The sequence below is a fragment of the Colossoma macropomum genome, unplaced genomic scaffold (assembly GCF_904425465.1).
Source record: "Colossoma macropomum unplaced genomic scaffold, Colossoma_macropomum, whole genome shotgun sequence".
Classification (NCBI taxonomy): Eukaryota; Metazoa; Chordata; class Actinopteri; order Characiformes; family Serrasalmidae; genus Colossoma; species Colossoma macropomum.
In genome coordinates, this window is record NW_023494794.1 from 23,181,846 (window position 1) to 23,195,138 (window position 13,293).

Consider the following 13,293-nt stretch of genomic DNA (forward strand, 5'->3'; position numbering starts at 1 on the left):
CACTGACTCTCCACAGTTGGAACAGTGTAGGCGATGGCATTTTGTTTGCTGTGGCTACAACAACGTTAAAGGACAAAGTAGACTAATATTTCAGTAATGCAACACCGAACGCAGTGATTAACCACTCTTTTCACAACGGTCATAATATATGACTTCCTCCTGTTCTAAAGATCCCTCAGCTGAGCACCACATTTTTTCTTCAGTAACACTGATGGAAAATAGTTTCAGTATGTTCATAAGGCCACGTCTGAACACTTATGGAGATGGAAAAAAATTACGTTCACCAGGAAAGGCACGAACGATACTAACAGATGTAGGTGGAGCTCAACTTGAGTGTAGCTGAGGGAGGCCACACTGTGTTTCCACTAGGGCTGGGACCCCTCTTCAAAAACTACTGCCATACAATTAATACAAAAAGGCCTTTTTTGTAGGAATGCTCTGAACACTGACTAGAAACTCCAGCCCGGCTTTTCTTCTTTTGCAAGTGCAGCAATTAAGTACCTTGTGAGCGCCCACAGAGTAACAGCCATTCTACTAAAAAAGTTAAACAAGCAGGTAGTTAAGAGACACGTTGTGAATAAGCTGTAACTCTTTGTCGCTCCCTCTGGCGCAAACAGAAACTGTGCATTAGATATACTGAAAATGCACCTGGAAAATACCTGTGGTTAAAAATAATGAAAATGTCTACATTTGTCAATAATTCTGTCCCAAGTCATGTATTGGAAACATCTGGATGCTGTCCATAAAGCAGCTGAACTACAATTACTTTTTTTTTTTTAAAAATAGCTGTTTGAATTCACGCATAAAAACAAACTGCCCTTTTATGACTGACAGTAAGCCTGAAGCGTGTAATTTCTGTATGAGGCACAGTATTAACTGTCACACCGGAAGAAAAAGGGAAAAAAAAATGACGTGTTCTGAGGCAGCTCCACTCTCGCTTCAGATCTGGATGTTTAATGTAACATCGAGTATATAAAAAAAAAATATTTCTGTAAATGGAAAACACTCATAAAAGAAACCGCAGCCTTATTACAACAGAGAGATTTTCAATACAAACATAATCTTAATAGCACCTCCCACGGGCGTTACTGTTTGCATTCTGCAGTCAGAAACTGTATAAATAGGGCAATAATGCACGCGCATACACACACACACACACACACACAAAAACAAAACAAAACAAAACAAAAAAAAGCAAAGCTCCAAAACAGGGCCATGGTCCTTCGCGCTTTTGTGCATATTGTGAGTAAAGCTAATTTGGAAACTGGCCTGGGGGGTGTTCCATCCAAATATTCACCACAACAGGGCCAGTCAGGAGCACAAAGCGTAATGAAGAGGGGAAGAAAACGGAGAGAGACGATAATGTAGTGTTGCATCACAGTACAAATGTTATTTTAATGGTAATATATTGTAAATAACACTGGATTATATCTCCTCGCACCCTGCACATAAGCACATCAACACATAATTATCTCTTTTTGGCTCATTTTACATCTGTTTTCTCTCTTTTCTTTGCTTTTATTCGATATTTTCCTTTGTGAACAGACTGTATACGTTTGTAGACACCAGGGTTTTTACAAACATATATGGTGAGGTGAGGTACTGATGTTGGATGATTCCCAAAGGTATTGGATAGAGCTCCATACTTCTGAGGATATAAGATAATCCACTTGCTTAAGGAAGCAGAAAGTATAAGGAAAATGTGAGTTTCCAAAACTGGAGTTCAAAAAAGGATTAAAAGCTACAGAGAAAATGGGGCTTCTAACAACCACCTGGAAGACCTATTAGACACCAAAACTGTCCCCATCAGATAAACAGCACTTAAAGCTTTCATCTTTGAGAGAGAGGAGAAAATCAAGCTGCTTCAGATCTGAAAACATCCACAGGTGTTTCTGTCCATCCTTCCACTGTGAGAAGACAACTCAGTGCTGTGGGTCTGAAAGGATGTGTAGCTGTCAAGAAGAACCTCACTGAGAAAAGGAGACGGACACATCAAACAAAGAAGCTGAACAATGGACTGACCACCCTAGAGTCCAGACCTCAACATCACTGAATGTGTTTGATTACTTCAGAAAACAATCAACCAACTTCTAAGACTGAACTTTGGAGGTGTGTCTGCAGATTTCTTTGAGAAACTGAAAGTGAGTCTCCTGAAAAGAATGGAAGCTGGAATAAGGTGGTGTCTGACTTTGGCACAGAACTGTAAAGAAGCAAACTTCAGACACCAAATATCTCTTAGCTGATAAACCACATTTGGGCACTTTCTCTTTAACATTCCTCATCAGGCTGTCCGTATGCTCTGCAATGCACGGCTTACTGAGGCTAAATCTGTATGGGTAACACATCACTCCACTGATCGATACAGACGGGTAGAGGACATTAGCGGACAGTAGAGACTCAGACTGCACACATATAACATAAAACTACTTCTAGTTTTATCATATAAAGCCTTAGCATTTCTCCTCTTGCTTTCCCAAACCTCATGCAGCCACCCACCTGCATACACGCACACAAAAAACAGCAAATGCCCCCAATTTTTCGCTCTTGACCTCAGAATAACTAGCATGCGGCTGGCTCATATCCAAAACAGCAAGGACACCACTGAATAGAACACTGGAGAAGTGACAGAAAGAAAAAAGAAAAAATGAAAAGAAAAAAATGATAAAATAAAATTAAATTAAATAAATGAATAAAACCACAAGCTGCAACAGTCACTTCTCAACTTATTGATCATATGAAGGAACAAGTCAGGATTCCAGTTAAACAGGATTTTCCATCAAGAAACATGCAGTTGATCAGTGTCTTTAAGTACTCATGATATCCGTGACACGCCCAGAAATGCATATCGTTTAACACAATAGTAAAACCACGACAACAATAAAATATCATAATGGCCACTTCCATCTGTAATTGGTACATTTTCCGACACTGTTTGGACAACTAGGAGCACTTTATCATCTCCAGGGTTCAAGATCAAACTGACTTCTTTATGTTTTAGGAACAAACGTTTCAGTGAACAACATACTTGATATTGTCTTCACTAGCTTTCATACTCAAACACCCCCTCGCTGTGGGAAAATGGCCTAATCCACCTGTACTTGAAGATACATTTAGCCAATCACACCGCGCGTTGGTACTCACTGCCGCACAACCTACCAGGAATCATACTAATTTATTTCTTTAAAGCTACACTAAGCATGTTTTGAGGATTTAGAGACCTCTCTGGTGAAAATGTGTAACTGCATGCAGTGTGTGGAAGAATATTTTTTAACATGGGCTGTGCTTCAGACCCCTTAGCCACGCAGATGAATCTCATGATTGAAAAAGAATTCAAAGAGAACTCAGTCAGAACTTGGCGAAATACGCATCTTCCCAGTATGAGAGTGAATTAACTACCATTGTCTTCAAATATTCACCAGTACAAATGTTGATTTTGAGATCTTTTGAGGCCTAAACATCAAGCGGGACCTTTTTAAAGTCTGTGCATGTGACGTTAATACATAAAGATGTACAACATGATGTGAAAAACTCCCGACCCGACCCCTCTGACTTTTAAACGATTATTTCAGGCTTTAAAGGGCGATTCGCAGCAGCTCACCATGTTTTAGCCTGTTTTAGTCTCCTCACTCAGTTATAATACTTCTTTCAATTTTGACACAAAAACTGTGCGAGTTTGGGGAAAAAGTTAATGCTGACCTCTTCATGAGCTCTAAATTGGGAAATACAAATCATTTCAGTTTTAAAATGATTATGACAAGGTATTTATAATGACACAGGCATATTCGAAGCTGCTGTAGAACATTCAGTATTCATATGTACATGACTGCACACATCAATTACACATATATGCCAAGTTTTGTTGGTAAGCTGTAAGCGGCTCAAGGACAACGGTTAAGATGATGGTTAAATAGATGCTCTTAATTCTGCTTTTATGCACCACTCACTGCTGTACAAACAGAGCCAGCAAACTGTTCAAGGCTGCCAGATTGGACAAGATCTCCAGTTTAGCACTTTAACGCAACTTGAAATTAATTACCACAGATGTTTTTTCATTACCTTAGAAATTTAATTAAGTTTAATTAGGAAGCAAAATAAACATCATTTATGGAATAGAGATTAATAGTAATAATAAAGCAGTAAGCCATGAGAGGCCATGGATTACTGCGATTTCATCACGGAAAGGGTGTTCTACTTCCTTCCCTGTGATAAAATCGTCGTAACCCACGCTCTCAAGTGGCTTATTGCTTTTATAAAATGGCAGCCAAACATAAAAAAAAATGATAAAATACACCTTTTGTTTTCAGAAAATAATCTATTATTAATAATAATCGACATAAGTATTCTGCCAAGAAGTGTAGTTCCTTTGGAGTACAATATTGTTTCCAAGCAACCATGGACTGCTGACTGAGGAGAACGTTTGTCACCCATCGCTGTATATGGTGGTCATTTCAACTTTTAAAAACATTTTGTTGTGTAACAATAAACATATGACAACACAGCACTGTTTAATGCAAAAGTTCCACTTTGTAAGTACTTTTTGGTCACCAAATTACCACTGCGAGCCTTATTTAGCATTAATCCACACACACACACCCTCTAAACCGCTTATCCTTCTGGGTCGTCATAGGGTGCTGGAGCCTATCCAAGCTGTCATTGGGCAGAAGGCAAGATACACACACAAACACCTAGGGGCAATTCAGCATGTCCAACTGACCTGACTGCATGTCTTTGGACTGTGGGAGGAAACTGAAGAAACAATAAAAGCAAAAATAAGGTAAAAGCTTTTTTCCATTCAGTTACTAAAGTGAAACAGGATTGAGCTCCTCTTTTTCTTATCCAATATTCAAATATTAGAAAATGAAAACATCCTATTTTGCACATCGCAGCTCTATTATTTTTTTTACAATATATAAAAATAATTTCGCTCTCTGACCTTTTTGTTAACTTTGTGTATGGGGGTCACTCTGTGTAGTTGTATTGTTCTTAGTATTGTTATCTAAATAAACGTATATATGTTTCTGCATTACTGACCTATTGAATTTCCTACAAAAATAATTGGCTTGATTGGAAAGCTGATTTCCTTTTCAGTTTAATTCGGCTCACCGACGCCTCCCTGTGGCCTACAGAGGCACTCAGGTGCACCTGCGGGCGTCCTGCAGCTCGAGTTTATCAGCTGGACTATGAATAATTGAAGAGTCTGCATTAAAAGTGCATGTGCGTCGGTGGAGACTGCATTAAGCAAACAGAGAGCATCTCACTGACTCACTTCCAGCAACTCACAGCAGCCATTTGCGTGTAATACAACTCCTACAAGCACAGAGTTATGTCACTCAGCCTGTTCACAACTCTGCGGACAATCTGTTACATCCTAGAATAAGAGTTCCGCTTCAAAATAAGAGCTTACATCAGGAATTAGGTCAGTAAGTCCAGCTTCTAAATTAACCCTTTAACACAATGACAAAGAAACCTTTTCATCTGATCTCTTTTAACAATGATGAATCAGGCATTTATTTTGATTAAGGTTGAAACTAAAAGGGTTTTTTCCCAGTAAAGCACATTATCTGTCCAAAAGTATCCAGACACAGCTTCTAATTAGAGAGTGCTATTTTAAAGTGCACCCATTGCTGACACAGGTGGTTTACAGCTTGTATAATCTCCATAGAAAAGTACTGACCAATAGGATGAAACACTAGAGGAGCCGCACATGGTTACCATGTCCAATGCCAAGCATGGGCTAGAGAGGTATAAAGCTCCACAGCCCCCCACCACAAAAAACTGCGTCATCTGAAGTGATGGAGATCCATCCAGGACCTTTAGGATGAGTTGGAGTGATACAGAAGTAGTCATCCAACATCAGTACCTGACCTCACTTAAGATTTGTGACTGAATGCAATCAAATCCTCACAGCAAATATTCCAACATTTAGTTCAATGTGACCGTGCATACCTTTATTAATCACACTCTTAAAAACAAAAGTTCTTAAAAAGGTACCACAGATGGTTCTTTGAGTGATTATCTGAAGAATTATTTCTGTAAATAAGATGTGAGAGACCATTTTAAGGGTTACCTACATTAAAAAAGTTAAAGAACCATCATGTACAGAGTTCACATTCATACATAAACAGTTCTATATTCAAACTTTTGTTGAAAATTTCTTAAGGTAACAAAAGGTGTCCCTTTCCATGGCATCACATGATGGCCCACTTTGTTACTTACTGTTCTTCATAACCTTCTTCTTCTACTCTCAAAAAATAAAATGTTTCTCATGCTGCAGTTTTCGAGCTAGAACAACAAAACTTTGCAATATCACAGGACCTATACCCGATCAGTTTGCTTGTGTTTTTCTAAGCAGTCCAACGTACAGTTTTCGTAAAAAAACAATCGTTTAAGACGCTATTTTTCCATAATAAACGAATGGCAGAATGTTTGGGACATTCAAGTCTAACTGCCACTATGCACATCACTCAAACAGACACTCATACGCAGTACACACAGACTCATACGCTTACAGCTTATTGCTGTGCATTAGCAGCAAAAGCAACGGATTTAAGGTGTCACTGCATTTAAGGTAGCCGTGGCTTTAAGATAGCAATTAAAGTAATGTGGAGTTTTAAGGTGGCAGTGGAATTAAGGTCGTAATGGATTTAAAGTGACAGTGTATTTAAAGCAGCAGTGGATTTGAGATAGCAGTGGTGTTAAGGTTTAAGTAAAAAATTAAGATACCAGTGGATTTACAATAGCAAGAGATTTAAAGTACCAGTAAATTTAAGGTAGCAGTGAACTTAAGGAAGCCATGTATTTAAGGTACTAGTGTATTTACTAGCATTGCCACCACCTGGCAATAACCTGGGACGCCATAGCAACCGTGTAGCACCATCTAAGCAACACCTTCGCAAACAACACCACTTTAACGTTTTAAGGTAATTAGCTGGCTTTTTCAAGTTCGTTCAACTTTCCCTTTCTAGTTTTAAAAGTTTGGTTCTTAGAAAAATCCTTTATTGGTGGAGAACCTTTAGATCACGTGGCAGTTCTTTAGTTATGTCAAAAAGTTCTTCACAGTCAGACTTCTCATTCACCAAAATGGATCTTTAAAGAACCTTGAGAGGTTCTTATGGGAAACAAAAGAGGTTCTTCTATGGTATCAGATGAAGAAACCTTTCGGTTCCATTCAGCACCTCTTATTTTTGAGAGCACACTGCACCATAAACCTAAGCTAAATCTAAAATGTGAACCCACCCTCTCCGCTGTCTTTACTTTGCGGCGAACATCTGAATCATTATTCCTGCCGTGCGACGGCGTCGATGGAGTATTTTTCTTCATAACTGACAGCCAGAAGGAATCTGCATGTAATTACCTGGAGAGTCAACTTTAAGAGGGAAAGATAGCACATCCAGTCAACTCCGAATTAAAATTAATTTATCATCTGCTGTATTTTCAGCCGCCACTGAAAAACAACCTGTCTCACAAATCAAACAAGCGGGGGGAAAAAGGAAAACGCTTCCTCGTCACGATGGCTGTCAAACGCTCAGCTGCCTTCAAACTGCAGAAGCTCCATATAGCTTTCTTTTCTCCTCATAATAAGCTCATTTACATTCAGACTCATCTCCTAGTACAAATGAATGCTCTTCTACAGTTACCTCCCTTTCATTTCAGCTCCAGATGAAGTATAACGACAAAAAAATTGCTTTATTTTGGAATACTAGAATCAATTATCATTAATTATAAAGACATATGGATTATTCTGCTGAACTACTTCAACGTCAGAGTTGAAAACACATTTTGGACTTAAACTGACTTGGACTTTAGTCTAAAATCTCTTCGCCTTCACTGTTTTGATTATGTTTATTTTATTAAAATAAATTAATTAAACATCTCATTTTGCCACTAACAAAGCAATCATAAAACTACCGAAACTTTACCAAATGTTACAGTAGTGACTGTTTCAGAAGTGACAATTTTAGCTTAGCTCATTCAAACAGCTTTGAACTGTGCGCTGTGCGCACATAAAATCATAATATTCTTTATTAAAAACACAAGTTTGAAGAAAATATGCAGTGATGCAGTCCCACTTCCTGCTCTAAAATGCAGGGGCGTGGCTAAAAGAAGGCTCCGCCTACAGACCAAAACTCTGTTACGGTAGTGACATGAAAACGTTGCATGCCTAGTATTTACTTTTTTATAGGAAAGTATTTCATTTAAACTTTTATTTGATGTATTTTATATTTTTAAGCTTATGATAAATCTATCTGCATTAATGTCTTATGATAAATCTAAATCTAAAACTTTTAAAGAAATCAGAAAATATCTTAAATATTGCTAAAAAAGTAAGTATTATTTTAGGGGTCAGGGTTTTGGGACACACACACCTTCCAAAAGAAAGCACCCTATAAATGACGATTTTGTACATATTTAGCTTATTACTATCTGCATTAATGTCTTTGGTTTAAATGGATCAGAACATTATCCTTGCAATCTAAAAATAATATAAAGCTCTGAATACTTTGAATACTTCTGAATTATTATATTTTTAAATAGCTTCTTTTTTTCACTGTGGTACTGCAGTTCGAACTAATTCGGTAGAACGATCCATAAGGGGCTCTAGCTACAGCTAATTAGCAGCACAGCTAACATACGCGAGCTGTAGAGATCATGTTGCCATCAACGTTCAAGCTATGCAGAAGTAGTTTGTGTGAAACAAGCATTTATACATATACATACATAATTAAACATACTAATTACATAATGATAAAAATAAAAAAAGCCCACATTCCTTATTTTGTAAATCGATCTGGATAAAAGTGTCAAACAAATAAAGGTAAATACTGCACTGAATAATTTCCTACAGAACTGTAATAGAACTGAATGTCGAGATGTGCATGTAGATGTCAGATGTACGGGGATGATAATGATGGTGATGTGGACTACAGTACGGCTGCACAGCTCCAGGTGCTGGATAAGAAGCATGGAAGAATCCAGCTGTGATGGGAAACCCCCCCTCGTTATCCCCCCTCCCCCGCCCCCCCAGGACCATGATGCTATCCTGCATGCTCCAGTGACCACAAGCTTGCCCCATTTATTCTTACACCGAGAGCATTAGGACTTCAGGGCTTAGGCAATAAAACCTGACTCATTTATTACATATCAGCATGAACGTTACTCATTAACCATATTTTAAAGAGCTTTTTCTTATTTTACTTTTTCCTCTTGTGTTTCACTTATGACATTTGTGTGGATACGTGATAAAAACGGTCAGAATTCATTTATTTCCATGACCATTTTTTCAACTTCTGTTTAGGATTAAACAGACTGTACCTTTAAGACACATGCAAATGAGCTCATTTGCATGGGTCTGCAAAAACCAGATTCAGATTCATTTCTATATATGGATCGATCAAACTGCTGTCCTACAGAATAAATAAATAAATAAATACAAATATAAAAAAACCTATTTGGAAAAGAATCAAGTCTTCAGACCTGGTTAAAGATTTAAATTTGTCATTAGTCATTATTTTTTACATTAAAAAAAAATACTGTCCCACATTTTCATGTCACTACTGAAACACAGAGTTGTAGTCTATGGGCGGAGCCTTATTTTAGCCACACCCCTGCATTTCAGAGCAGAAAGTGAGACTGCATCCGTGTCCCTCATGGCCACATGGTGAGCAGTTAGATCTCACTGTAAATGTGTCCCAAAGTCTGAAAATCAGTGTGAAACATAAAAAATTGTCACTGCCGAAACATTCTACAATTGGGTCAAATTTTGTGTTTTAATAAAAACATGATTTATGTATGTACAGCTGTACAAAGTGGTGTTTGCTAGTCATTTCCGAAACAGTCACTACTGAAACATTTAGTAAAGTGTCAGTAGTGTCATGATTGTTTTGGTAGTGAATACAATAATAAAATAAACCTAATTAAGGTAAACACAAAGCAAAAGTCTAAAGCCCAAGACAGTCATGGGTTTCAACTCTGAAACTGAACCAGTTCGGCAGAATGATATATACATATATGTATGTGTACGCACGCGTGTGTGTGTACATATATATATATATATATATATACAGATAGAAAATATGATGATGCCATGTTTAGATAAATATATATAAAAACATGACTTATAAACAGCACTATTCTACATCGTCTTACATGCAGCATCGGAAAGGAAACCCAATATGAGCAATTTGCTTCAGAGACGAATACAGGCGACATCGCTGCTCCTCTCCTCTCTACCCATCATCCCTCTCTCTAGAGACTAATCCGGCCCTCAGCATGACCTCATTTCGAAGCGCTGTGTAGGGGAGAAATCCTCCCGTGGTGTTAAACCAATGTGCGGAATAGTTCGATAAAACAGCAGGCAAATACATGAGGGACAATGCCTAAAGTAAGATAAAATGTTCAATGTTCTGATAGAAAATATGATATAATGATGCCATGTTTGGATAGAAAATTACCAGTGTAGTTTCAGTAATGACAGAGATCCGCTATGAACACAAACAATATACACTCCAGAGAATGAGGTGCAGCAGAAAAACAATGCTAAAAAAAATAAAATAAAATAAAGCATCAGTTTGGAGGTTGGAGTGGTAACACATTTCATTTAAAATCAAAAACTTTCTTTCACCATGTTAGTTTATGTTCCTGCTCATACTGAACACATCATGTCTTTTAAAACATTCTTTCTTTCCATTGACACTTCAGCCACTGAAATGAAAAGAAAAAATGGTGAAAAAAACTGACCATTTACAAAAAAATAACTGAAATAATAAACAACTACTGGAATTTTTTGTCTTTAATGACCAACTGTCCTTTGCTGGATTTCATACAGTAGCCTGTACACTGTGGTCTGTGTAAGTAAACCAAAAAAAAAAAAAAAAGTTTGTGTAAGCTGTTTATTATTATTTATTTATTGAAATTTTATTGCTTTTAATGTTATTTTCAGCCAAGTGTGTTCGGAATTTCTGTTTCAGCCAAGATTTTTTGTTCCGGTGTATCACTAATCATGCCAAAATATCATGACGTTATGTTTTTACCATATCATACACCTCTAGGTCATAGAAGTGGGGGGGTGTGTGTGTATTGTACTATGACCTAGACACATGACACACATGCTCCCAGTAGAGCATGTGTCAGGCTCCAGTCTTTGTGGGTCAAACCACTGCAGACTTCCGCTTACTGCCTCATTAAACACACCGGATTCAGCTCATCAGCTTATCAGCAAAGCATTCATGAACCAAATTCAGAGCGTTAGCCAAGGGTAAATGCTAATCTCCACAGCACTTTGGCCTGGAAGGTCCCCACCCTAACATGCTGCTGTAGAGGATGTGTTAACTTCAAATCAGCAAAACACGTCATCTGACTGGGGGTGCTGAAACTTCTGCATACGACTGTATTTTAAAAATCACAAAACAAGCCTATGAGTGCAAAATGCGCTGTGAGTCAGCAGCTGCACTGATACTCAGCATAATAAGAATTCATCGCCTGCATGGGGAAGGTTCTGTCCACGCTACATTAAGGGCAGCACAGCTTTAGAAGACTGTAGAGCACAAACGCTGCTCAGGGGGGCAGCAACCAACTATTACTCAACATGCTTAGGGCCCGTTTAACAACTCCACTGTCTCAACACGCAACATAAGAGATGGAAGGATATATACAATAGCAATATACCTGATAACATGCACGTGGCTTTTTGTACAGGCCTGACTTCTGTCTGCAGCACAGAGCATGTTTACAACAATCTCATCTATGCTGGTACATTAAAGATGGTATTAATGTAGGACACCACTCAACATGTTTAAAAAGTTGCTGTGGCTTGAAAAAAAAAAAAAGAAAAAAATATATACATTATATCATATTATATAATACATAAATATATAAAATGAATATAATATAATTTATTTCTTTTTTCTTTTCTATAAAGAGACGCTCCGTTCAGAGCGTTTTTTTAACCTGTTAAATAACTTGTGCAAACGGTAAGTTTTACAATGAAAATGGCACAGAAGAAAAGCACTGACCTGATCACCGTAGAAACGGGCATTGCAGGCCCTTTATCCTTCAGCTCCTGCACATTCACCACCTGAGGGACAGTCTTTAGAGTGGACTCGGTCAGAGAGGCAGGTGCTGCAATGAAATTCAGACGAATTAATGACCAATCAATAGAGCGAGAAAACTGTACTACACTGATCTCATGGTGGTGACTCAATTACACTGTTTTTGAAACTCGGATTGAAATCAATGAGAAACAAATAATGCTCAATTAGAACAAAGAATACAGTAGAATAAAATTCAACATGCACTCATTTCCTAACCCAAATGATTCTCAGCTATTTTAAATCCCAGTATAAACATTTCCTCCAGTCACTTTTATCAGCGCATTTTTAAAAAATGGTTCTGAATTTTATGCAAAATATTAAATGGCAGCGAAATTTGAGATTTTATGCCAGCCGACAAAAAGGTCTTTGTAGATTCTCATTGCTGATGTGGTGTTTATACAAAAAAGTGCTCAGTAATGTTCATATGATCAACACAGTCATTCTGACAGACTGTAATACACTACAGGAAGTGTAGGGGGCGATATGGCTTCTATTGTTTCATATAAAAAGCGCTCCATATGGTCAAATTATTGTTTCTTGCTTGTTGATAGAACTTTGAACGATAGTTATGGCAAAGTGAGAGGACGTGAAAAAGTTTGAACAGTTGAAATAGTTAATTAATCTAATAAAAAGAAATCATTACTTGCAGCCCTGTATGTAGACTATATTAGGAATGAGTCAAAATTTGTACAAATCCAACAGTAAATTAGTTCATACTTGGCTTCTGACTGATCATCTGTCTGTTCAGAGCAGCTATGGCTGCGGCCTGCGGGGCGGGTAGAGTGGTGGGCGTGGTCTTCTCTGTGGGTGGGGGTCCATGCTTCACCGTCTTGGTGGCCAGAGCGGTGCTGTCTGCACTGTCCATATTTATCTTGGGAAGAACTTTGGAATTGAAAGACACAACCCTCAGTCATGGAAACACTTTGTTACCGTGCAGAGATTTTATACAACAGTGTCCAGATTCATAGTCATGCACAACAAACCTAGTCTTGGACCAAACTGCAAAGCCCACAGTGCTTTATTTAAAAGGCCCATATCCTATATTTTTCCCACATTTTGTTTTTTTTACCCCAAAGGATAAAATTACTGTTACTATGTCTTTAGAACTGATCTATGTAAATGAGCTCTGTTTTGACTGGCTCCCCTACATTGTGCCTCATGTAGGCTGAACAGGTGAGTTTATATTAAAGCACTGACTTAAGAA

General features: G+C 37.9%; 1 protein-coding gene across 1 annotated transcript in view; it reads right to left on the reverse strand.

The window, feature by feature from the left end:
- nup214 (nucleoporin 214) overlaps positions 1 to 13,293 on the reverse strand; it is a 79,208-nt gene that overhangs the window by 38,721 nt on the left and 27,194 nt on the right. The window contains exons 23-24 of the mRNA XM_036580651.1: positions 12,807 to 12,971; positions 12,012 to 12,117 (exon numbers count right to left, since the gene is read on the reverse strand). Coding sequence (XP_036436544.1) covers positions 12,012 to 12,117; positions 12,807 to 12,971 — 271 coding nt within the window. The remainder of the gene's footprint in view (positions 1 to 12,011; positions 12,118 to 12,806; positions 12,972 to 13,293) is intronic.